This window comes from Symphodus melops (genome assembly GCF_947650265.1).
Source record: "Symphodus melops genome assembly, chromosome: 8".
NCBI classification, from domain to species: Eukaryota; Metazoa; Chordata; class Actinopteri; order Labriformes; family Labridae; genus Symphodus; species Symphodus melops.
The window spans coordinates 2,409,511-2,435,753 of NC_136698.1; the positions used below are offsets into that span (position 1 = coordinate 2,409,511).

Sequence of the window (26,243 nt, forward strand, 5' to 3'; positions counted from 1 at the left end):
GCCATTTATTCCTGATGTGCATGTTATTTATCATCGACCGCACAAAACAACACGACATATATCGCACCTTTTGCAAAAGACCTGCAATGCAATTTCAGCAGATAACAGAAATCTCATTTTAAAGGCGTCTCATACAGAAGAAGAAAGTTTGAGAACCATGAAATACTGAGAAAATTGACATTCCTTCTGTTTTTTCAGGTGGTGATGTTGAACGAAGCGTACTCCAGAGTGGAGTACCGGCTGGATAGAGAAGGCTTCGACAGCGTGCCGGCTCTTATCAGATACTATGTTGGCAACAGGAAACCCGTTTCCCAGGTGGGCAAATATTATACATGTAAATATTATATAGGTATATTTGCTCATTGGGAACTGAACAGTAAGCAGACCTTTCTCTTTGGTCAAATATTGAAGAAATAGGCTGATTTGAAGGTGTTCGATGAGGAGTGTGTTTACTGTAGTCGAGCCTGGAGGGGACAAAGGCGTGGACGAGTTTCTCAGCATGGGACAGGGAGATGTTCAGATGGGTCTCAAAGATCAGGTCCATTTTGATGCTGACGGTGTGAGAGAGCGGGACTTCTTCGCCAGAGAAGGCGGCGTGATCATGTGCGAGGTGTTTACCTCATCTCTTCTTCTGTCTGTTAACTCCAGGTGGTCGGAGCCATCATCTTCCAGCCAATCAACAGAGCGCTGCCTCTGCGCTGCCTGGAGGAAAAGTACGGGATGTCCGGCAATCACAGGGAGGCGGCGGGGTTCATGGCGCAGGAGAGGCGGAGTCAGAAGCGCCTCAGCCTCAACATAACCAACGGACACGCACACGACAACGCGCACAACGTGCAGGACGGCACACACTGCAGGGAGAACGGCACGAGCCGGGGCAGCCAGCTCAGGTCTGTACGAGTCACAGAAACACAAACACGCTGATCGACGCTTTTGTTCCTTTGCAGCTGAAATCATCTGTTTTATGAGTTTATGTTTTACTGCTGTGATTACATAAATCTGCTACACGTAAACCCGGAGCCACACAGGACTGCAGTGGAAGTGGGACGCTGCCAATTTCACTGGCAGAATGAAATCAATACTTGAAACCTGTTCCTGCTCTAAAGCCGCTAACACGCAGCCTCGAGCTGTTTCTATTCATCGTCCCTGCACAGCGCTGTATATATGACATGTTGCAAATGTATCGTGCATAAATAAAGAGAGTGTGTGGATTCGGTCTTCCTTCTTTCCTCTCTGACACCGAGTTTAACATAACCTTACTGTCTCAGGCTGAAGGATCGCTGCGGCAGCCAACCGGCGAGTCTGAACCAGGTCCAAGAGAGGAGACGGCCCCTCAAAGCGCATCAGTCAGAGAGCTACCTGCCTCTCGGTAAGTCAGACTGACGTCCATCAAACAGCAGTTTAAAACGGCCGCATGGTCTGAATAATGAAACCCGATGATATGAAGCCAATTGACAAAGAGGTGAAGCTGAGGTGTCTTTCCTTCTGGTCTCCCTCACGTTCTACCACACAGCGCCCCCTGCAGGCCTGGAGCACTTCAGTAGAAATGGCTGGATTTGCAGCGTTCGTTTATTTGCCGTTGTTTTCTGAATATTTGTATTTATTGACTTTATACTGTTTATTTATTTTCTAGTGCGTTCAGTCTCTCTGCACTTGTTCTGACATGTTCGTGTCATTTTTCAGCCCGTTTTAAGCCGTAACATTAGATCTGGGCGTTTGCCTTTCAAGATGCAGCGTTTCTGAATTTGCTGCACATTTTTCTGAATCTAAGTCGTTTCAGCCTTTGCCGAGCGTCGGCCGCCATCCCGTAGTGTGTGTGATTGAAAATGTACGATAAGAGGAAACGACTGATTCAGGATCAGAAATGACGTGTTGTCTTTGAAACACGTTTCTCGTAGTGACTCCGCCCGTCGTTCGCTCCAATCATTTATCTGCTCTAAAGTTTAAAGTCACTCTGAACAGTCCTGGTGCGGGCCTGTGATCTCGACAAGCAGTCTGTTCCTGCTCGAGCTGCACCTCCGATGAGTAACACAGCTGTTTGTGTTGATGTGAGTTAGCTCTTTAATCCGTTCACATGAACAGTCAGAGTTTCTTCCTCCTCACAAAGGCTGAGTAATGAATGCAGGGCAGGATTAAGACTTTTATAGGGTTAGGTTAGGGTCTGTTTGCAGCACTGTCTCTGCATCTTTTTAATGCTTTGAAGGCTGTGCATGCTTTTTCTTTGCTTCGTTGTGGATGACTCCTGCAGGCAACGTCATTATTTGTCCCTGGTATTTATAGACGGCGTTTTGGTTGCAGGATACTCAAAGCTTTGTTGAGCTGCCTACAGTATATATGATCTGTGTGTTTCTGCAGCTCTTTTACGACCACGTGTTCCCTCCCTCCTCATTATGTTTTAGTTTTATTTCATAATGTTCTCATCACACATGTCCTTTGTTCTTTCCCCTCTTTAATCACTCCGTACTTGTCCCGTTTGTTTTCTGAAGTTGTGTGTCGTCCCCTCCTCTCCTGCAGGATCCAAGCCTCAGCCCCAGCAGTCTCCTGACCCTCTGCTCATTAGTCCCAGCCCCAAGTCTCCAGTGTTTCGGACGGGCAGCGAGCCGGTGCTGAGTCCGTCTGTGGCTCGGAGATCTGCAGAGCCTCTGGCAGGTCGGTGGACACAGACCACACCAATCAAACGTCCCAAAAAATCCGCTTCATGACAGGCTCCCTAAACAGAATCTTAAAGCCCTGTTCATGAAGCCATGTTTAAAATTCCTGCTGTTTGTCACGGTGCAGATGTGCAGAGTGTAACTGAAAAATCATATAAACTAAAAAATCTGCCCGTGAAGATCTGATACGTCGAGTCATTTTGCAACAAGTGCTGCAGATGAAGCCTCGAGTTTATTTCAATCTGTGATCAAACACGGACGGCTCGTGGTGGAAGTATTTCATATCTGAAAGAACTTTAAGCTTCATAATGTGATGATGTTTTTTTTACCTGTTGTGTTTTTTAGGTCTGGCCATCCGCGGCTCTGACAGCCAGCTGTGTCCCAAACCGCCTCCCAAACCCAGCAAGGTGCCGCTGGCTCGGCTGCCTCGCTCCCCCTGTCTGCAGCCGCTGCTCCCCCACTCCAGCTCCTCCCACCTCTCAGACTCCTCCTCCTCCAGACTGGCAGCATCTCCCCTGGACTCTTCATGTGTGGATATTTGGAAGAGTGCAGGTAAATACTTACCTTCTCGCTAATTGAATAAATGGCTCCCAAACTGAAGTCATATTCCATGTAGAAACCTCGGAGTCTTTTTTCTTTACCTCATCGTCTTATAAAAGGCTTAAACAGATGTCATTGTTATCCACAGCTCCTGGGGGCCCTCCAGTTCCTCCAGTCAAACCACTGAAGGTCCAGCATCAGCTCCTCTCTGCAGACTCCCTCAGCTCCTTCAGCTCAGGGGAGAATCCAGAACCAGCATGGACTGACCGTCTGCAGCTGCTCCCTGCGGACACGAGATCCTGCAGCCCGCTCGAGTACGGGGAGTCGAACTCACCGTATCCTGTCATAGACGCTTTGCACCTTCAGCCTCCGCTCTGCAGCTACGTGGAGCGACTGAGGAGAGAAGGGGAGGGAGGAAGAGAGGAGGGGGAGGAGAAGGAGGCAGCGGGGAAGAGAGGACTGGACAGAAGCTCGTACCACCACGCCATCGCTGCTTTAGAATACACCAGCGAAGACGAGGAGGAGGACGCAGGGAGGGACGAGGAGGAGGAGGCGAAGAGGAGGGAGGTTAAGAGGAGCAGCTTCCAGCGGCCGCTCGTGGAGACGGAGTCGACGTTCCAGCCGGCAGAGTTTGGATCTCGACTTCTTCCCGCGGAGAACAAACCTCTGGAGATGGTGGTGCTGAAGAGAGCGAAGGAGCTGCTGCTGAAACACAACCATCAGAGTATAGCACGGCACCTACTGCTGGCCGACTGTCAGGTACACACGCGCACACACACACACACACACACACACACACACGCACGGAGTTTAGTAACCTGCAGGATGCATTCAGTGCATTAAAGCACCCTACAAGGCAATCACAAACCAGACTTTAAATGGATGACTATTAGGATTTGCAAACTCTTTTTTTTTTTACCTCAACTTGAATGATAGCAACGTTTTGAGAGGTTTCTATCGTTATGTTTAAAATCAAGTGAACAATGAGCCAGCGTCATTTTGAGGTAAACATGTTTACCGCTGCGTGTTCACAGAAATCCTCTCTGATTGAGTCACAGAATTAGATTTGTGTGACTGACGCCACAAGATGATCCTCATGACGCAGCAGGTTAACAACACTTAACACCTTATCTCCACAAACACACACACACACACACGCACACACACACACACACACACACGGAGAGGTCGGCAGATGAAGATTAAAACAACAAATCAAAACAGAGCGACGTCTTTGTACGCAGGTGGCGAGGATCCTCGGTGTGAGTCCGGAGCTCAAAGGTCAGATGGGCGTGGCCTCCGGTCTGGAGCTGGTGACTCTGCCGCACGGCCGGCAGCTGAGGCTGGACCTCATGGAAAGGTAAACATCACGTACATGTACTCAGAGTGACGAGGACACGGAGAGTTAAAGTGAAGCTGCACAGAAACAAACTCGTGTTTTTAGGTGTAACCCTCCTCACCTCGGTTTCCTAGGCACCACACCATGGCAATAGGCGTTGCCGTGGATATTCTGGGATGTACCGGCAGCGTAGACGAGCGGGCCTCAACATTAAACCGCATCATCCTGGTGGCGTTGGAGCTGAAGGACACGGTAGGCGACCTGTTCGCTTTCACGGCCCTGATGAAAGCTCTGGACCTGCCGCAGATCAGCCGCTTGGAGGACACCTGGACCACTCTGCGGAGGAACTTCACGCAGACCGCCATCAGCTACGAGAAAATACTCAAACCTTTCTACAAGAATCTGTACGAGGGCACAGGTACTGAACACACACACACACACACACACACACACACTATTCCTGTAAAAATAATAAATAAGTCGATCTTTTAAGATCTATAGAAACTTCAGTGAACAGATTTTGGCCTTGAAAAGTGATTTAAATAAAATCCTCTTTCTGCTCCTGCAGCTTCTTCTCCTCCCGTTGTCTGCGTCCCCCTTCTGCTGCCCCTCCTTACGCTGATGGAGCGCCCGTCAATCACACCAGAGGGGGCGGAGCTCTGGGAGACCAGCGACCAGGGCTGTGACATCATGCTGCGCCACCTGGAGGCTGCACGCGACGTAGCGCACAACGCAGAGAGCTACACGACAAACGCACAGAAGCTCTTACACGGTAATATAAAAAAAAACCATGTTTTTCAAGTCTGCAATTTCCTTTTTGTTTCTCGGGAGCTTCATTTTTTGTTTTTCTTTCTTCTTTTTTTTTTTTTTTTTTAGAGTTTCAGAGCGATGAAGACCTGCTGGAGGTGTTTAAAACAGACTTTCAGCTGCGGCTGCTGTGGGGGAGCCGGGGAGCTTCAGTCAACCAATCAGATCGCTACAACAAATTCAACCTCATTCTCACTGCGTTATCACGGAAACTGGAGCCTCCGCCCTCGACACAAACCGTAATCTGACTCCAGCAGAGCAGAGGCTCGCACACTGAGGACTTCTGATTGGAGCAGGAAAAAAAAAGGGTGGTGAAAGAAAGAAGAGAAATAAAAAGCTCCTTTCACACGTGAACTCCTGACGTCGTCTCAGTCTTTTCAGGACAGACGGGACCCTCGTGCAGATGTCTTCACTCTGGAGTTTAACTGAAAAGATCCAGATAAAGTCGGGGTGAGAGTTGTTCGTACATGCACGACACCTGGACGATGTCTGAAAAGCTTCGGGAGTGCAAATCATGTGTGAAAGGTGCTGAACTGCAAAGAGTAATCAGACCCTAAGCTGCTGCCTGACGAGGAGCCGTGGACATTTTTTTAAAACATCAGATTTTAATCAAATATTCGTCTCACCTGCAGCCACATTTTCTCCTTTTTATTACTTCACAAGGATTCTAGATGTTTCCCTTCTCCAGTTTTAAATGTGTGAAGGAATCACAGGATCGGCGTCCGTCAGCCTGAAGCTTTACGTTTGTTTGACTACTTATACAATACGCTAAGCAGATGCTTTTACATCAGAGAGAAAGAACACCACAGGCGAGGATCTAGAGAGGAGGAAACACGTCAGTAGCTTTAGGTCCGATCAGACACACAGCTGCTGACAGGAAGTGACCAGAGGCAGAGCAAAACATTGAAAGAATGCTCTTGACTAAACGTCATTCTGACTATCATCATCAAAATCATCAGGTGGTCATAAAGAGCTGAGTCTTTAGCTTTTTCTTAAAGGTGTAAAGGGACTCTGCGGATCGAATGGAGTTTGGTAGGTTGTTCCAACACCAGGGGGCGATAGAGGAGAAGGGTCGAGTGAAAGACTAAGGGCCTTGTTGTGAAGTTCGGATCAGATGCCTTTCATTGGCCGAGCGTAGAGAGGTGGGAGTCTATAACATACATTCAAATCATGACTTTACAAAATCTTCAGAAAAAACAAACAGAATCTACATCTTGTGATACATCCGACTGTTACATGTCAGGAAATCCTCTAATAATGATTAGCTACAAAATTTGCATCTGTGTGTACATAATCTGAAGAGAAACAACTTGTGAATAGACGTTTAAAAGAGGATCCAGGTCCTTTCTACCTGGAGGTTTTATTGGCTTCAGTTATCTCAATGTGATCTGTGTTACAAACCCACATATCATCCTCCATTTCATCTAGTCAAAGCTCCCTTAAACGTCTGTGTTGTTGTAAATCCACTCTGATCCTGTATTTGATCATGTCTCTAAACCCCTCTATTTCAGCCCTGCTCAGAACAGGCTGTTTCTGCGTCTGTAGCTTTAAATATGTAAATGATCTGTGTCTGACCACGCCCCCTCTCTGGAAGGCTTTGGGCGGCTCTGGCTTTCTGGCTCCATGTCCTATTGTTTATGGTGAGAAGGCAGACTCAGAGGGCAGAACAAACACCTGGCTGTGGGAGGGGCTACTGCCCTTTGTGATGTCATGAAGGGAAATTTCCAAACGGCCTGTTTGAGCACACATTTTCTGAAAGTGGAGCAGGCAGAAGACGGAGAGGATGGACTTTTCTCATCTTTTAGGGGGTTTGTAGACCGACTACAGACATGTTAGAGTTTGAGAAAAGTTAAATAATTTTATGTTGACCAAGGTTTCCACAAATCTTTCCCTAACCGCGTTCAACGTCTGAGCTGAAGATCAGATGACTAAATGTAGCTTAAAGTGTCTTTTCTGTAACAGATGGAAATATTTTTGTTTCTGCTTAAAATGAAACGGTTTAGAAGATATATATATATATATATATATATATACATATATAAATATTAATGTGTCAGAGACTAAAGGTGTACATATTTGAAATACTAGCATGTTAATAATAGACTGTACATATCCTCTGTGGAGGACTGACTGTACAAAGAAGTTGATTTTTAAATGTTTATATTATGATGAACTACTGTGGTTTAAGATTTAATAAATATGTCGAGTATGTGAACTGTTTTTCTGAATGTCTAAATTTTTCTGTAGATGAATTAATAAACATATCAGAATATGTCAATACACCGTAAGTAGCATGAAAGCTAAATTTCCTCCGTAGTTCTGAAGCGGGTACTGACAAAAAAAAACAACAACAACATAAAACACACCTACGATCACAGGACAGATGACAGAAGAACCCAGGGACAATTTTACAAACATACAGGACACAATTGCCACATAACAAATAACAGACCCACACAGTCTATGACCATCTATGACCCACACACACTTGAGCCAGAAGTCATTAAAGACACCACACGAGGGCGCCAGTGTGCCAACACTCATCTCTGACATCCGTTTGAGTGTTTTTACACGTGTCTCATGTAGCCCATCCTTTATCGGATTTATTCAGACACTTAAAAGAAAGATATTCTTGAATGCCAACACTGGGTCGCGAGGATGATGAAGATGATGGGCGAGAGGCGGGGCTACACTCTGGACTGGTCGCCTGTCAATCACAGGGCTGAGCTACAGAGACAAACATACAGCCACACTCACATTCACACCTACACGGACACATCACAGATTACTCAATGAATGTGCCAAACCAATTTATAAGATATGCTGCTGTATGTAAACAGTAAATAGACGTGAACTATTTAGCCTCCTGACTAATCAAAGCGCTTTCACGCAACACATTTACACACTGTTGGAAGAGGCTCCAGTGTAAAGTAACCCTGGATGGAAAACAAACGTGTGTGTGGGGGGAGGGGATTTGACATTGGTTTATCGACTAGCAGGCTCAGGTTGTTACTTTACACTTCTGACAAACATAAAAGAGTAAGACTCTCTTCAGGTCTTACTCTGCTGGGATTCTTTCCACCTGCTTGATGGAAACAGAACATTTTGAGCAGGTCTCAGTCAACCCAACACATTCAACATGAGTCTGGTTCTGCTTCAGGGTTCTGCCGGTGAGGAGGATGTTTTTCCTCCTCAAACGTTGTTACGTTCTTGCTCATGTTGGACTTCGAACAGTGTAGACCTGCGCTTCTGTAAAGTATTCTTTGAGCTTTTGTTTTGATTGATTCAGTTTAAAAGTGCAGAGCCAGTTCTTTATTTACGTCAAGCTGTTTTATTTAGTTGTTTTTGAGAATGTCGACTTATCGAAGTCTCAGATAGGTCCAGTGATGATTTAGAACCGGTGTTGATGATTTTGATGGCTTCTTCTTGGCGCTGTCCTCATCCGATGGTAAACCAGTCTTCATGGCTAACATAGAGGCGTCTGGGTCCGATGTTCAAGCCACAAAAGAATTTCTTGACCATCATGGCGGTGGGGAGGTCAGGAAGCATCACCAGGACGGTGTCCAAGGTCATCTGTAGGGCGGATGTAACAGATTGCAGAGGTAAAGAGCAGCACCTCAGTCTTTAAATACATCTCATCTCTTTGAGTTTAAATAATCAGGCACAGATAAGCGAATGTTGTTTCATTATATGTTAATCCCCATTTCTCTGTCTGGTCCACCATACTTCAGATCACACACTCTTACTCTGGTTTAAGAGTTTGTACTGTACCTCCACAACGGTCGAGCTCAGGGGGAGGAGGCTCAGCCATTTTTGCCGTTCATAGAAATTTCTGGGCAAGTAGTAAATACGAAGATACTTCGACTGAAAATTGAAGAAAAGAAAAAGAGTTTAATTCAAATCAAGGCAGCTTTAAATCCAGAGAGACTTCAGATTGTTACCTGGCTGTAAGCAGGTGGATACTGTTGGACGCGCTGGTGAAGTCTCCATGGTGTCTTGTCATCAAAGTAACCTTCTTGGGAAAAGTTGGGTTCGCTGCGAGCGCTTTCTGATCCTATATTTGTGACTGTTCTCTCCTTCTCGGTTGCCTGGAGTGCCACAGTGAACTTTTTGTAGTCGATGAGTTCCATCATGGCCATGAGAGCATCAGTAGCATCTGAGTAAGTCACTATGCCACATGCACGTCCCCATTCTGCTATTTTCTGAGATGTATGAAAACAAAACACATCCACATCTTTATCAAAATTGCCGACAACAAAATCAAAAACAGGCCAAGTCAAAGAGAGGGTTTTTTTTAGAAGTCTGAGCTACCTGGACGCTCACGACACATCCAAAAGGCGTGGACAAGTGGAGCAGATCCTCGGCACTGAATTCAAAGTCTGAGCATGGAAACAATCTGATTGTCTGTGGGGGGAGGTGGGGGGGGCGAGCAACGAGAACGGTCATGTTTGAAACATATTGATCAGAGTGAAGCGAGTGCAGAGCTCCTAAAAACTCACCTTTGAAGAAGACATCTTTGTTTAAATCTTCTTTTGAATATCCTGCGTGAATGATCTGGGTCTGTTGTCCAGGTCTGTCCTGAATTTAGATGTGTGTGGACTGTGTTCAAATCTGTGATACTACGGAGCACCAGAAAGTGCATTATTCTAGCATAAACACGGAGTGTTTACATACTTTGTAACCATGGTGATAAAGGCTAGGGCTTGATTTAGACAACAATCTTCCCCTGCATGTCTCAGAGTCCTACACGTTCACTCTTAGTGTCCAGCACCTGGAGAGCCTCAAGCTTTACGAAGCACTGCAGGTTGACTTTCTGTTCATGCAGGTCAGTCTGATGTCTCTGTCACACAAGTGTTTATAACTTCTAAAGATCCAAGTACCCATGGCTGCATTTATATCAGATTATTGGAAAATTTACATTCATCCAAACAGCTTTCAACATACAAACTTTGTTTGACCTTAAACTTTAAATTTAAACGTTAACATTAACATAACAAAAAACAAACAAACAAATAAACTTGAATTTCCCTCGGGATCTATCTATCTATCTATCTATCTATCTATCTATCCATCCTCAATTCTCTGGTTCCTGCACCACAAAACTGAACACACACACAAAAACCACTCCACTCTTCATTGCTGCTTATTTTATTAGAATGATATCTCAGAGGAAAGAAGAAAAATCAACTTTTTGTTCAAAAAGTGTCTGACAACATTCAAAGTAAAAAGATGTGTACGACATGATGGGGGGGGGGGAAGTACTGCCATTGGTTATTATTCTTACAACATACACAACATGGTAAAAACACCCGACTTGACGTGACGTGGTGGTGACGTCACGCCGTACCTGCTCATGTTTTTATTCACTGTGATTTAAAAACAGGTTGTCTCCAGGTTAACAGCTGGAGAGCATCTGTACAGGGTTTTTGTTTTCCCCACAGGAAACACAAGTTTTTCAAAATAAGAGGGATGTAAAAGAAGAAGTGGTCTGTTTTTTTGTTAGTTTTTTTTCTGTATTCTGCTGGTTGGTTAAACGGCACCACAGTCACAACAGTCTGAGAACTTAAAGATGAAACATTTGTTGTTGTTGTTTTTTGCATAATATTCAGAACTACATCACAGCGGCTTTTACATACTCGGCTCACAGTTTTTACATGAATATTACAGGAACTGAATCAAACATTTATGTGAGTTTTAAAAGCCTGGGTTAGTACTGACATCATTTCTTTTGATTAAAGGGACATTACACTCCGAATAGGCCGACCAGAAGGAAGAAAATCTGATGAGAAAATGGAAAAATTGGAGTGTACCGTCGGCAAAGTGTCCGTAAGAAAAGCCATACTGACAACAACCTCAACCCTCATCAGCATCACTTCCAACATATCTGCATGCACATTTAACGAGCCCGTTTCAGTGCTTTTGTTTTTCTAAAAACAACTTTCAGCTCATTCAAAGGGAGATCCTCCCTTTAAAGTGAGGATTTGCATTTCCCATGTTAAGGTTGATAAAAGTCTTTGGGTTTGGAATATCTGTTGAAGAAAACTTGCATTGGAAGACATAAAAACATTTGATAGGCATTGTTTGCTTTTTTTTTCAAATGCTTATATTAAAGTAGTAATAAACAATTAATTGATGATGCAAAAAAAAAAAAAAAAAAGATTCTCAAGAAAACCCCGAGATGAACTTGCTGTCACAAAACCATGATGCAGATGCAGGTGTGATTGATAAAACACAGAATTAAAATTCACTCTAACCTATAAAATACTTCACCCCATGAATCTCTTATTTCAGTTCAAAACTAAAAGCAACTTGTTGGATTGACCACATAGTCAGAAAAGCTTTGATTGAACCGTGTGCACGTTTACAAGTCTCATCTTTGCATCCTCAAGTAAAATGAACCAAACTGTTAAATCTGAATTAAAAACAGCACGGGTCAGTTTTCTGTTGCAAAACGATGGATGACAGAGGAAGAAGAAAGGTGGGGTATCATGGTTAGTTCAAGTAACAACACCTACAGCATCATTCTGTACATTTCACAGCTTGTTCTTAGAAACACAGACACAGCAAAGGTGCTGCCACCTGCTGTTTGGATCTACAAACGCAGAGTCTTTAGTGGCATTTTTTTGTGTGTCTTAAATAGCATGAAAATGAAGTGTAGCCTGGACTTGAGATGTGTTGATGTTCTGCTCGTCTACCGAAGAAAAAAAACAATCACCAGAGGGACACAGACGTATAAAATCATGCTTCACGAGCAGAGTTACAAAAAACAGTATCAAAAGGATTTAAAGAGAGAATTTCTGGAGCTGTTTTTTCTTCTTCTTTTTGCGACATTCGTAAAGTTCACTCTTCCTCTTCGTCTCAGCCGACAACACACACACACACACACACACACACACACACACTTCATTCATTCAAATCGATCCGATTCAAATGCTGTAGTACTTCAGGGCAAAGTGCGTCAGTTTAACTCAAACCTTGTGTCAATCAAACAAACCTATATAAAAAAAAACAATCACCATGGAAACACATTCAGCATGACATTACGATGTTAATATGTACAAATCATTCAACGGTAATGACAAACAACCCGCATGTAACACACACAGACGTACAGCTGCACCCCCCCAGAAAAGTTGGGACGTTGTGTAACATGCAAATAAAAGGTGTCCGCCTCGAAGCGGACGACCCGGGTTAGAATCCGTCCTGCAGCTACTTTACTGCACGTCACTCTCTTTGAAAAGGCATGACACACCGTCCCAACTTCTTTGGAAATGGGTTCAAAACCACATTTGCACGTGCATGGAAAAGCTAAACACGCAGGCGTCATGTTTGTCCTGTTTGGCTTTCCGTACCTGCGAGTATGTGTAAGTGATACATGCGAGCGTGCGTCGTCACATTCACAATAACAAACTGATTAAAATGTAAGAAAAAACGTATTCATGTAAGATGTAGAGTCCATAAGAGGGCTGGTAGAGCTGAGCCCAGGTGGCTGATGGGAAATGCAGTCACACAGACATGTTTGGAATAATCCCTCCACAGTAAAACGACGTGATTTTTTTTTTTAAGGCATAGTCCGAAGTTCCTCTTCATGTTTTGGTGGTGTTGATTAAAGCGGGGTCAGTCCTGCGCTCGCTGAGCTGGTGTTTGGTGAGGGAAGGTCTCCACCTGCTGGTCGACTGGGGGAATTACAACGGAGGAAGAAGAGGAGAGGAAGGTGGGGAAAGAAAGAGTGGTAGAGAGATCCTGTTTTCACCTGACAGTGCTGCTCTCTGCTCTGATTTTACCCACAAGCTGTTTGACAAACATTCAACGCACAGACAGAAAATCATTCTCATGCTGGACTTTTTTTATTTTAACACACTCACCATGACATTCAACACTCGCACACGCGCACACACACACACACACACACACACACACACACTTTGTAGTTAGAGTCACAGACACCATGATCATGTTCGGTACATGCGACTGTAAGATGGTGAGGGCAGGCATGAGGAGCAGAGTGGCTCAGGCAGGCAGGCAGACATCACCAACAGAGCACAGATGATGATGAAAGAAATGAGTTGGAGCAGAGCAACAATGATTTTGTTAGTAGCAAAAAAATCTAATCTGACCCTTAAAAAATGTGATGGTGTCCTGAGTTTTAAAACAAATGGTTGAGGAACTACCAAAAGTTGATTTCAGGAAATCTTAACAGATGTTCCTTTTTTTCTGCGTCAAACTTCAGCAGATGGATGCAGAGAAGACGCCATTTTGAAAGGCTGCATTAAGTAGGAGAAACTCCTGCAGGACACATTTGGACTCTTCCAAATTCAGTTATATTAATCTGTTTTTTTTTTTTTTTTGCTTTTTTGAGATCATCTACTCTCCTCGATACTCTTCCCTAGTATCCCAGAATGCTTTGCTGATTATGAATGAGTGAGCATGCAGACGTGCAAACCCGCCTCCCACCCAGCTTCATCTCCCTCTCAGTCCTCTCATTACTCTCTCTCTCTTTCTTTCTTTGTCACCACCCTCCCACCACCAATAATCAGCCTTCAGCGTGAGCCCCTCCACCAGCCAATCAAATGGCCCGGCCACCCTGCAGCCCTCAGGAACCTGCGGTCACATAGAGGGGGAGAGAGAGTACGTTACTACAAGACGCAGAGAAACAAACACTGTTGAGGTTGAGCGGTGATTTTTATGATGACGCATTGTTGAGGAGAAGCTGCTTCGTGTTTTTTCTTTCTGTTTAAAGAAGCTGAGGTTTTCCATTGAGGTGCGGATGCTTCACTCTATGAACTCCCGCTTCTGTCTACGTCTTTATCAGGTCGTCTAATAATAAAATGTATTCGAGGAGTGGACGCAGCTCGTGGCTATGAAAGGTCAAGCCAATGTGGAAGAGCGTTGATGCTGCGTTCCTTCTAATGTCCAACAGATTTTATAAGCTGCCAATCACGTCAGCGTTAATCAAACATGACCGCAGCTGTTTTAAAATGAGATATGTATTAATCATGCCATGCTAAATGTCTGAGCACCTATCAAAACTTTCGCCTCATGGATTGGATGTTTGAGTCAGTCTGGTATGTTTTTCTCTCTTCGGTATGCTGCTGCAGTCAGAGACGTGTGATGGAAAACCTCGTAAGAAATCAAAAACAAGACGACCAGACGACTTTCAGATCTACTGTGGCAGCGTGCTGATCAGGACAGCTGGGATCCATGGAGCATGACTCGACTCCTCCCTCGAGTAAAGACTCGATTAAAGTGTTTAATCCTGACCTCACTTTGACCAAGAACAGTCGGATAATGATTCAAAGACAATAAAACCCACGATGAGTGAGAGAGCTGCAGCCTCCTTTAAATGAAGGGGAAACTTTCTGCAGAGTATTCTTGATTTAGAAGGCTGAAACAGGACAAACCTTTGTGAGTTTAATCCCATCTTTAGTGTGATGGCACAGGTAACAGAATAAAAAAAAAAAATCACAAACAGAAATGAAAATCAGAACAGCTTTAAATGATGTCGACACGTGAGAGTTTCAAACGTCTCCGATTAAAAACAAAGAAGGAGGAAAAAAACATCCAAATCAAAACAGATCAAATAAAACAAAGTGTGTCTCTTATATTACATTAAAACAATCTAAAACACTTTGATCGATGAAGAAGTGGTGTCGCCCTTAACACGGGGCTCAAAACAGCAGAGGAGACGTCGTTCCAACACACACACACACACACACACACACTCAGAAATGCCGAATATATACACACACACAATAAAACACTCGTCATTCGAACACAATCAAACATCCTGTTCGTCTTTCAGCTCAAACACTCACCTCTGAATCAGTCCGACAGATATTAAAGAAGAAGGACGAATGAATAAGAGAGAGGCGGGGTGGAAAGAGAGGAAAAGGAAAAGATGAATGTCCATGCAGGTGTTCAGATGCAGTGTCTCTCTCTCTCTCTCTCTCTCTCTTCCTTTCGTAGTGTTATAATGAGAGGGACAGGACAAACAGAGGACGACAGACGGATGAGAGGACAGCCATGTAAGCTCAGATGTAGGTGACAGCACCTTTGCTGTTTTTCTCCAGGGTGATGTCTACGTAGGAGGTGGGGACGTAGCCTTCCTCGCCGCTCTGCTTCCTCGCCCTCGTCCAGCCGTCGCCTTTATCCTCCTCGATGATGTACAACACCTGCAGGAGAGGAGCGTGTTGGTTAAGAATCGTGACTGCGTATACAGACGGACAACACCTCTCCACCTCCTCCCCTTGTACGAAGATGAAGCCAATATACCCCTCACTAACCAGAACCGGAGCACGGTTAGCAAAACGCACAAATACAACATGAAGCGCGCTTCGTGTCCAAGACAGAGGGACTGCGTCTGCGTCCACGAGCAGGACAGCCACTTTACTGACTTTGTAACTTATTTTGATCAGAGCCCTCCCACCAGTCCATCAAACTGGACTTTAGGGGTGAAGTGGTGTCGTCTGTGTTCCTACGTCTGAAGAGGAACGTCACGACATCGAACATTACAACTAAACGTGAGGGGGAAGTGAACACTTTAGCTTCAACCAGCTTGATAACAACTATGAATTAGGTTCGAGAAAAAAAAGCATCGTACAAGTATAATGATTTCTCAGTTTGACCCAAATGTCAACATGGAGGAGGCGGAGCTTATGAAATGTCAGCAGAGGAAGCTCCAAATGTTTTGGCTTCACTTTTTGTGTGCTGTCAGGTCCTCCATCTTTCCTACAGTCTCTTTAGTGTGAAATTATTTGAAGTTTAGCACTAATTTAAATGCTGAAAGTATTTTTGTGTGTGTTGGATTTTATCTGAATAAACTTCAGCTCGTGTGCGTTCATCTGAAAGCTAGGACTAAAAAACATTTCCTCAACTGAACGACCAATAAGAAGTGAGCATTACCTCGTCCTCTGCCATCACCAGCGTCCCCTCGTTCTGACCTAAGAGTGAGGACAACAGCGAGGTTAGTGTTTGACCTCGACCTCCTTCTCGGACTATTATGATCGATTAATAATGTCTGTGAAATTGGTCCTCACCATCGAAGGAGTAGAGTGCTTTGCAGTGTCCGATGACGGGCAGCGGGTCATCATCGTCGAACTCGTCGTCAAACTCGTGCGGGTCGGCGTTTGGGCGTCCGGATGGAGGACTTTTGGGCCGGTGGTGAGGCGTGTGATGCTCCTGACTGGTGTCGTCGGTGTAGCTGCCTTCAGGACTGAGAGGACATAAGCAGCTTAGTCTGACTCTGTGTGTGTGTGCTTCTTAATGTTTTCAGTGTGCTCGGGCTGAGCAGTCTTCTCTCTCTCTCTCTCTCTGTGCGTCTGTTTACCTCTCTCGGCCTTGAGGAGCGTGATGATGGTTGTCAGCGCTGTGTCTTCTGTCTCCTCTTGAGCTCTGCTTCCCCTCCACCTCAGATAACCAATTCTGACAGCAGCAGAAAGCAGATAATAAAACGTTAATAAAACGTCCATCACAACACGCTCCACGTAGACGTAAAAGAGGGCCTCCCTTTCGTACCTCGTTCTTGTGGATCTCCGAGCGCAGCTTCTCCATGTTACATATGGTTTCAGATATTTTGGGCTGAAGGCTGCTCGGGTCTCCCATCTGAGGATTCTTCTCGTACACATCCTTCATTTTGTTCAGGGCGTCTCTGAAAGACAAACACACACACACACACCGATGGATTTGATGGGATTGATTCCATAACAGGCCGGTTGTTTGTCTCAGAGTTTAGAACCATGTACAAGAGATTTGATGCATCTTTACTTCCTTAAAGCTCTGCAGACACACAGTAATGGATGTAAGGCGTGCAAACCCTGAATAGAAGTCACTCAGATCGTTTATTCTTGGCTTCCAAAGAAATATTCACTGAAATTTGAGAAAAAGTTTTGAGGCTTTAAACTGCAAACTTAAACTTGAAGACCAGTTCCACGTTTTCTGAATTTAAAATGATGACTTTTATTAGATCAAGAAACCCCCCCCCCCCCCTCGAAGGTTTACTCTGATCAAATCTCCACAGCGGCCTCAGCCTGTCTGCGTCTGCACAGGGTGGAGTCAGGCCTCTTTATTATTTGTAACTTAGTTTTGGAAGGTCTTAGAGGTCACCGTGCACATTAAAAGAGAGGAGATGTGATGAAATACCTCTGATCCATCTCTTTCTGGAGCTCTTTGTTGAGTTCATCGATCCTGGCCTGCAGCCTCTTCCTCCTCTGCTCGGGCGGTAAGTGACTGAAGTCTTCCAGAGACGGAGCCTGACGGAGACAAAACAGAAGGCAGACTTCTCAAACGACATGCCGACTCGGAATAAAGCGCAGAGAAGAAGCGATCCCAGGAAGATAAAACACCAGGAAAGGGAATTTTATCTATGTATCTTTGAGGTGGAGGGTGTACTGAGCCTCTGCTGCCTGAAGTCCTGAGTAAACTTGTGTTTCCTGTGTTGACTTGTTGGCTGTGCACGTCCTCAGATATTCACACTGCATGTCCACGAGATGTGATATGCATATAACCACTAGGAGGAGTGCAGAGCTGCACTGAGAACAGCGTTGCGATTTGATTTGTAAATTTGTAAATTTGTAAACTCAACTTTGTCAAATGACGCGACAAACTAACATTTGTGCCAAAATTAGCTGGCGACAGAAAATCTCTTCTTTGGTGATTTATGCGGCCGGTTTAAGTGTTGCTCCCTCTGGAGGAATCCTCCAGTAACACGCAGAATAAACAAACGCAAGATCGTTAACGTAACGCAGGCTGTTTACGTACACATGGCTGAAAAGAAAGTGAATTTGAGCCTTTAACATGATGACAAACTTTACAGAAACTAAAACTTTTTAGCACGACAGCCTTGCTGAAACGATCGGAGGAAGGACTGGATCATAAAAAAATAAATAAACAAACAATCCCCTTTAGTATTAATGCTCAACATTCAAAAGGACTGAACGTCTCAGAAACACTGAAGGTTAAAAGTTTATGACCTTGTGGCGAGATTAGTCACATCACGTTTTTATTGGTGCTAAATAAAAAGGATAGTAAATATCTGGATAATTGGACACTTGCTCTGTAGGCATTTCTCTTTCTGGGACAGTGTCGATGTTGATGTTAAACTAAACAGCATTGAAGTGAGCTAATGCAGAGGAACTGGATGTGTGTGTGTGCGCGCTTGGGGCAGCGCGTGTGTGGAGAGTATGAAAGCTACAAGAAGGGCAGGAGGGTAAACTAACCAGGACAGGCTTTGTGTTTCTGGACTCTATGAGGAGCGTTACATGGTGAGGAACAGCTACAGCTACATGTCGGGGTCTCTTCTCAACTACTTTGTGTATACACACACACACACACACACACACACACTTACCATCTTTACCGACCACTGACGCATTAACCATTAACAGTAACAAAAAAAAAAAGACAAACAAGGAAGCTGGTTAGATGTCATTATGAAAAAAAAAAATAGCCACACATGAGCCGGTCGGTCAACATGAAAACACACACGTGTGTGTAATAACTTCCTGTACACCGGCCTGACTGTACTTTGATCATCATCACAGAACAGTCACTAAGTGATTTGTTTACTGTTGAATAATAACAGTCGTAAATAAGAGCAGGTCCGGATCATCCTCATTGTTCGCTCTCTGGTGGGTTGAGATCAAATTGAGTGATGTCCCTGCTCCATGTACGGAGGCTACAGTTATCATTACATTGACCATGGGATTGAATCCAACCTTGATGTATGTCATCCCCCTCCTCTCTCCACCTCTCTCTCTCTCTCTCTCTCTCTCTCTCTCAAAGGCCGGGTCGGTCATTTTCAAAAACGAGCAGGATTTTAAAAGTAGCATTCCCTGTGCGCTCCCTCTGAAGCCACGCCCCCTCACTTACAGGCACAGAGTTGGTCCACAAGCGGACTGCAGCTCATGCTCTGAGTGCGGACTTGTGCATGCATGGTGTAGAGAGCACGCAGGGAGGCTGTGATTGGTTCATTAAAATCGAACCGAGTGCGTCAAAGTTTTGACAGGCTGACGGCTGCTACAGATGATGGATTTACTTTGTTCCTTTGTTTCAGAGCACACGAGTTATTCATTTCTGTCAGGACCTAAAGACAGTTTCAACATAAATCTGGAGAAAACGACCGACCCTGCCTTTTCCTTTTGTGTGTGTGTAAACATACCTGGACAATTTGTTACTCGTCAAACTAAAAAGTCGACATCGAGCTGTTTTTTTTTATCAGATAGAAAAAAGCTGCTAATCACAGCTGAGAGAAGCAAAAAGCCAATGAAAGCGTTGGCTGGTGTTATTATCATGTTTGTGTTAAAAGAGTGTGAAACCTGAACAATCATTCAGACACTGTTAGAAGAGTCACACAAAAGCACGTTTAAACACACTGCAAACAGGAACAACATCAGGACACAGCTCCCCAACACGACACTGCAACCAGCAAACACACACAAACACACACCATCACTTATCAGCGATCCTCAAGCTTCAGTGACTGGAGCACAAATCTGTCTGATAAACAAAAAAAGAGAGAAAAACAATCCCACAAAAAAAACAGCAGAAATAGAGAGAACGAATGAGGGAAGAGGAGAAACAACCAGAGCCAAAAGAAGACACGGCGTCTGCAGGTTCTGTTGGATTCAAATCTATGCGTTTATCACATCAGAGCTGGGAACAGACGTGCAGACGCCCGGCAGAGGAAACCAAAATGAAGTCAACCTGAAGAAAAACAAACACTTCACTAACGTCCTGTCTCACCCCTCTCCTCAGGACCCTCAAATTCTGGGGGATTCTGGGTACTGTAGTTTTTATCTCAGACAGATAGTGGCTCACTCGGTCAGAGCTGAACCGGGGACGGGAGGATGATGATGATGATGATGATGATGGAGGTGGAGGAGGGGACGAGGAAGGGGACTGACGGGAAGCAGGGAGAGAGGTAGAAAAAAAAAACAACAACAACAGGAAGAGGTCAGGATGACACATTCTTTAGATTTGTGTTTGATCATTTCTAGCTCTGGGGAAGACGTCTGAAAGTCGGCTTTCTCTCGTTCGACTTCTTCGGCCTGCTTTCAGATTTATTACCGACATAATTCCACCGAGTCATAAAAGAGTCACACGAGTGAGTCATGTTTGACTTTCCATCACAGAGTCGGAGAACTTTTACGGCTCCAAAGTTGACTCGTAAGTGAATGTCTGCTTAATGTTTTTACAGCGTTAAGCTGTTTGGATTGCTCTCTGTATGAAAGGTGCTTCATGAGAACATCTGTCTTTCCTCGTTGATTAATTAACATTGAAATAAAAAAATAGAACGGAGTAAACGTGAGGTAAGATGGTGAAACATCCTTGTGGCTTTTAAAAAAAAAAAAAAAAAAAAATCAGATGAAGTTTGTTCATGTTCATGATTTTCCTTCTGTGCTCTTTAAGTTCACATCCAGCATGTGGGACAATGACCTGTCGGTGTGTGCGTCCAGTCCACAAAGAGCATTTAGCGTTTAGGAAATGACTTTTTTTTTTTTCACTTGGATCCTCATCTGTTGAAGCTTGATTACTTCATGTTAGAAAGAAATACACTAAGATTTGCAAGCAGCACGTTTTCAGCCGCGTGCTGCTACGTGTCCAATCCATCGACACACACTCAGGACAGTGAGAGGTAACACACACCGAGAGCAGAGAGTCAATGATTGATCGGCTCTTTATGAAGAGGGGCCAAGGTCCAAGGAGGGAGCGTGTTATGTGGGTCAGAGGAAGTCATGAATAAATAATGTGAACAGTTTGTGTTTGTGGAATAGACAGCAGGGATTGAAATGAAGAAGTCAGGATGTGATTCATGACGCTGATATTTGGTGGCATGGTGGGGATTTCCTGCAGCACTGAGGATAATAAGAGTGTTAAAATGATTTTATATGATGACGAATAAATCAGCTATAAACATAAATCCCCTAACTCTGACCGAGACTCAGCACAGTTAACTCTTCTGGTACCTTTGGTTTCTTCCCAAACAGCCACAGCTTGTTCTTTGTTCTGTTCATGGGATGCTGTTTGAGGTCGGGTCGTGGCCCCGGGCCCCCGTCTCTGTCTTTCTCTGCTTTGGGTGTGCTGCTGATGGTCCCGTCTGAACCCGTCCTGCTCAGGTTCTGACTGTAGTCCTCGAAGGGGAAGTCTCCTGGAGGGTCGAAGCCCGACTTAAATGACTCCACCACGATGGCCGAGTCCTGCGTAGAAGAGAGGAGAACATGAATATGAGGAGAGAGAGAGAGAGAGAGAGAGAGAGAGAGAGAGAGAGACAGAGAGAGAGAGAGAGAGACAGAGAGAGAGACAGAGACAGAGACAGAGAGAGAGAGAGACAGAGACAGAGACAGAGAGAGAGAGAGAGAGAGAGAGAGAGAGACCGAACATCCGTCTTCCTTTCTTCTTCCTACCTTTCGCTCGTCAACAGCTTTGGCAGCAGAGACCATTCCCTCGAGACATTTGGAGACGATGGGAAGGACTCTCCGCTCAGCTTCAGCGAAACTCCGGTACGTTTCCCCGAGCTTCACCGTCCGACGCTCGTCCATGGCCTGCAGATTCTGTAAAACAGCAGCAAACTTGCTGAAGGGCACCTCGGCAGTACTTGAGAAGTGACCTGGCACCTCTTCAGCTGCCAGACCAACTTCCACGGCAGGGTCCGTACAGAGACCCTCCAGCTCCCAACCCAAGTCTCTTTAGACTGAGCGACTGCAGACCCCAAAATATCTGCCTTTTTTTTTTTTTTTTTATGAAAAACATCTGAAAACATCTTTGTCTGCAGGATAAATACAAACATGTGTACACTTTGCATAAACGCCTGCTGCATGAATGCATCACACATCATAGAACAGTGACCCCGTGGTGGTCAAGACCATAAACGTGCGTGAAGATTTACCTTGAAGATGTGCGGTATGGAGTTGTTGAAATGTTTCCACTGCTCTGCGTTGAAGTTCTGGAGTTGAGCAGCGTACTCGTTTTTACTCTCGTCAGCCATGTGGGTCCGCAGGTAGAACTGGGCTTTGGCCTGAACGACACGGACACGAGCACAAACGTTAGAGCCGCTGTCAGGTCAGGTTATTTCAGCCCCAAATCAAAGGTCATTTTCTGATTTGTGAATGTCTCCGACTCTCTAACGGGTGGGATGCAGAGCTTCAGATAAATGATGTAGGAAAAAAATAAATTCCCGGGGAAGTAGTTGGCTGCAAATGTTTCAATATGGACGCCTTTTAACAACCTTTAAACGTCTTTAAAAAGGTAAAGTATGAGTTTGCTGCTATAATGACAAAAATGAGAAATTCCATCTTCTTGTCGAAACAGGCAAATAAATAACAAATCAGCCCTATTTCTAAAAACATCTCCTTTTATTTGACTACTCAGTAATTATACGTGTTTCTTTAAACGTTATATAAACAGCCGTCTAAAAATGAGTTGAGTTTTAACCTCTCGATGGTTTATTTTCCGACAAGCTTGAACTTAATCCACCCAGTCAAATTATACAGTGTGTGTGTTCGGGGGGGGAAAAGAGGAGCTCCAGCGTAATTTTATAGGCTTCAATTACACATTGTGCTGACTTTGAGTCCAATGAGTGATTCTGTTATCGTGTTGTGGAACTTTTACGTTCAGATTTGGCCGCGAGGTGTTTTACAGGGAGAACACGAGGCGACTTTTTCCTCCGGTAGATGTCGCCCTCGAGCGCCAGCGTGAAGCCTCCGCTCTCCTCCAGCGATGAACCTCAGACCCTCCAAGAGAGACATTTACAGACGACACTCCTTAAGAGTAACATCGTCAACTCACTGCTTATTGGGATGTCACGTGAATGTCTTCAGATCATTTGGCTCTGTGCTAAGCAGAAGTCTGAGCTGCAGGCTGCAGGTGGCTCCTCCAGAAGGACCTGAAGTCTGAGGCTCCTGAATGCTTGATCAAACGTCCGGATTGAGTCCTTTTTCGTTTCATTTATTTATTTGAATTAAGACAATTCATATTCATCGGCATGTCAGCATAAAGCAGAAATCTAAAGATGCCGGAGTTAGCATATAGCTAATTTTTATCCGTAGTCCTAAGGCAGGTATAGTAAACATTCAACAAAACATTCCCCAATGCTCTGTTTACTCGATTGCTGCTTTTTTTTAACTTTTTTTAAAATCCATCAAAGAAGGAGGAGCAAAGTTTATTTAAAACTATTATTTAAAACGTTTCCTCTGGGCTGGTGCTGAACGGTTTGTGATGGCAGCAGGAGAGAACAAACTGCACTTTGTTTTGGTTTCATGCTGGAGCTCATCTACTGGATCAAAAACCTGCACGGTCCTCCTTTTAAAGGCCCGCCTCGTATTGACGCCTGCCTTAAATAAAGACCGGGTCATTTTCATAGACTGACGTAGAGAAAGGCCCGGTCCAGTCATAGAAGGTTTTTATGTGTAAAATGTCGCACATTTAAAGATGCGTCAGTCATCTCTGGACTGAAAGTAAACAAGCTGGTGTTCTCACTGATTCATGAAAAAGGAAGTTGAGGAGACTTTATCACCTGAGACAACAATGAATCATTTCTCCTTACCTTCTCCACCTCAGATTTGGTGGCGTTGATGTCGTTATCTAACCGATCAAAGGTGATCTGCGATTTCTTCTCCGCTTCTTTGCACTCTCTCTCGAACTTCCTTTTACTCTTAAAAAAAAAAGAAACAAACAAGGAAGAAGAAAGTCAAACAAAAAAACCCCACAAAGAAGAGTCTGTGTCCCTTTTTTCACTACGTCATCACTTTCTCTAGATCCAGTCTTTTCAAAGAGTTCACAGACAATCAAAAAAAAACCCAAAATGAATGAATGAGGGAGACGAATCACACGGGGAGAGATGGTTTACTTCCTGCCAGCCCATCTGGATGACATTAGTATTAAAGGAAACACTGTGAATATGTGAGACAGTCCAGTCACTGAACACTCACGTTAAAGACACGCAGAGCACATATTGAAACACTTTGCGTCACATACGACTCAAACAAAAGGACGAGAGGAAGAGTGGAGATGCCTTCATCGTAAATCTAAATCGAGGTCGAGTACGAGTCAGCGATCTCTTTTTAATCCCCTCCAAAGAACGCACTTTTATCAGCTAGCGTTTCCTGACTCTGCTTGAATTTCAGGATTTTTTATTCTTTAAAGAACAGAAATCAGAAATGTGAAATCAGAAATTCCAAATGAATGTTAGTTGATTGAAAGTCAGGAGTCCACCCAGATTAAAAACCTATAGATAGATAGATAGATAGATAGATAGATACTTTATTGATCCCGAGGGAAATTGTCGATTCTGAGAGGAGACGGAGACCTTCAAAAAGATCTGTTTCCAGTAAGACAACACGAACGTTTAATGTGTTTTTCATGATTTAAAGTTTTTATATCTTATGACTTTAAACCCTTAAACATTTATATTTGAAGCTTTTTGTAGCGTAACGTTGTGATGAGCAGCCTGTCTGCTTATTCTCATTTTATTGGTATGAAAGTTTGTAATGCACTAAACTCCGCCGTGTGGAGTAAAGGGTTAAAAGTGGATTTGTCCTGACCTTTGTTTAGCATTTCTTTCATTCCTTAAAAAACAAACAGGAGACGAGCACAGCTGGGCCTCCCAGACCAGAACATGTACGTTGAACTTCTTCTCTCCCTCCACACTTACATTGTCCATCTGTTTCCAGCAATGATCCAAATACTGCTGGGCCTTCCTGCCCTCCTGTAGATGCTGCTCGTACACCACACACAAACACACAAACACAGACACGGGAGAAGACACAGAAATATCGTGAACAGAAACACTTTCATACACATGTACACACCATGACTTAGATCATCCACATTAACTCTCCACCTGGAGGAGAAGAGCTCTGAGGCCACAGTCACAGATTAACAAGAGTCCTGTGACTGAGGCCGTAAAATCAACGTGACGTCATTACAGAAGTGAACGCTCTCTGTCTGACTCAGAGGAGCACGTCGTTCAGCAGACACGACATGGAAAACCTACGTTGCGTTGGAGCTGATTGGACGAGCATGACGTAACATTCGAGTGAAAATCTAATGATACCGACTTTTGATACCAGAAGCTGAAGTCAGAGAATCACAATACTGAGTCGTTTGTTGTTTTTAATAAGCAGAAAATGGAGTCAAACTGTCAGCAAATCTTCAAGTCGAGTTCCCTCTATGTAACCAGCAGCATCAGGTTTCTGACCTGTTTGTTTTTCAAAGCTTTGGTTCTGTTAGATATGATGCTGATCACTCACAGAACAGAGAGTGTACTCTTTTAAAACAACATGCTATCAAACGTCAAGAACGAGCTGAAATGCAAACTGGAGTTGTTTCAGTATCCGGTGTTTTTAAGAAGAGCTTCCACTCTGTGGTCTAATATTTGCATTTTTTTTTTAAATAACCTTTTCTATCAAAGAAAAGCAAAGGAAGTGTTTTATCTCTGAGGCCTTCCATTCACAGGAAAACAGCTTCATAGACACGTCGTTGTTGTCTTGCAAACATAAAGGGAGAATACTTTTAGAAATCTGATTTTACTGAGAGGCAAAGACGGACACTTTGAATTATTTCATCTTAAAAACACTCAACTCTCAAAAAGATGAAATCCTCAATTAGGAGTGACATTTTTGTTTCAAAGCTTTGTGTACTGAATTATTCAGAGATAGGACGGTGGGGCAGAGTTGGAAACTGAGGAGATAGAGGAAGGAAGCCGCAGGTCGGATTTGAACCCGGGCCGCCTGCTTGGAAGGACTTCAGCCTCTGAACACGGGGCGCGAGCACCAATCACAGCCTCCGGAGAGAAGTCTGACTTTAATGCGGTTCAGATAACTTTCTATTCTGGCTCACTTCTGGCGAGAACATGGACTACGTCTCGTTGTTTTGTACCTGGACGTAAAGACAATAAAGTTGAATCTGAATCAACA

At 44.2% G+C, this 26,243-nt stretch overlaps 3 protein-coding genes across 5 annotated transcripts in view; 1 reads left to right on the top strand and 2 right to left on the bottom strand.

The window, feature by feature from the left end:
- bcar3 (BCAR3 adaptor protein, NSP family member) overlaps window positions 1-7,658 on the top strand; it is a 58,040-nt gene extending 50,382 nt beyond the window's left edge. For all 3 annotated transcript variants that reach the window (XM_079351159.1, XM_079351160.1, XM_079351161.1), the window contains 10 exons: window positions 199-315; window positions 649-887; window positions 1,266-1,366; window positions 2,512-2,646; window positions 2,994-3,200; window positions 3,337-3,947; window positions 4,433-4,548; window positions 4,662-4,945; window positions 5,096-5,299; window positions 5,404-7,658. In XM_079351159.1, the coding sequence (XP_079207285.1) occupies window positions 199-315; window positions 649-887; window positions 1,266-1,366; window positions 2,512-2,646; window positions 2,994-3,200; window positions 3,337-3,947; window positions 4,433-4,548; window positions 4,662-4,945; window positions 5,096-5,299; window positions 5,404-5,582 (2,193 nt within the window). In that variant the 3' untranslated portion in view covers window positions 5,583-7,658. The remainder of the gene's footprint in view (window positions 1-198; window positions 316-648; window positions 888-1,265; window positions 1,367-2,511; window positions 2,647-2,993; window positions 3,201-3,336; window positions 3,948-4,432; window positions 4,549-4,661; window positions 4,946-5,095; window positions 5,300-5,403) is intronic.
- Window positions 7,659-8,642: 984 nt separating this feature from the next.
- LOC306828436 (uncharacterized protein) lies at window positions 8,643-10,013 on the bottom strand. The gene is made up of 5 exons (XM_079350917.1): window positions 9,834-10,013; window positions 9,646-9,738; window positions 9,276-9,536; window positions 9,106-9,198; window positions 8,643-8,907 (listed from the first exon to the last, which is right to left on the bottom strand). The coding sequence occupies exons 1-5, from the start codon at window positions 9,846-9,848 to the stop codon at window positions 8,773-8,775; spliced, it is 597 nt and encodes a 198-aa protein (XP_079207043.1). The 5' UTR covers window positions 9,849-10,013; the 3' UTR covers window positions 8,643-8,772.
- Window positions 10,014-10,466: 453 nt separating this feature from the next.
- On the bottom strand, window positions 10,467-25,062 carry fnbp1l (formin binding protein 1-like). Its single transcript, XM_079351187.1, has 13 exons — window positions 24,980-25,062; window positions 23,873-23,980; window positions 22,217-22,345; window positions 21,735-21,881; window positions 21,297-21,527; window positions 20,074-20,229; window positions 17,473-17,582; window positions 16,849-16,981; window positions 16,661-16,755; window positions 16,371-16,546; window positions 16,237-16,274; window positions 15,386-15,506; window positions 10,467-13,935 (listed from the first exon to the last, which is right to left on the bottom strand). Exons 1-13 carry the CDS (start codon window positions 24,986-24,988, stop codon window positions 13,928-13,930), a joined length of 1,461 nt encoding a protein of 486 aa, XP_079207313.1. The 5' UTR covers window positions 24,989-25,062; the 3' UTR covers window positions 10,467-13,927.
- Window positions 25,063-26,243: the final 1,181 nt, after the last annotated feature.

What these genes read in the sequence shown, in the direction of transcription:
- LOC306828436 (XM_079350917.1), bottom strand. An exon ending in GATGTGTCGTGAGCGTCCAG is followed by an intron (nt 9,537 to 9,645) that starts GTAGCTCAGACT and finishes CATACATCTCAG; the next exon opens with AAAATAGCAGAATGGGGACG. An exon ending in TGAGCTCGACCGTTGTGGAG is followed by an intron (nt 8,908 to 9,105) that starts GTACAGTACAAA and finishes TCCGCCCTACAG; the next exon opens with ATGACCTTGGACACCGTCCT.
- fnbp1l (XM_079351187.1), bottom strand. An exon ending in CAGAAAGAGATGGATCAGAG is followed by an intron (nt 16,982 to 17,472) that starts GTATTTCATCAC and finishes TTTGTCTTTCAG; the next exon opens with AGACGCCCTGAACAAAATGA. An exon ending in TGGTGATGGCAGAGGACGAG is followed by an intron (nt 15,507 to 16,236) that starts GTAATGCTCACT and finishes CCTCTCCTGCAG; the next exon opens with GTGTTGTACATCATCGAGGA.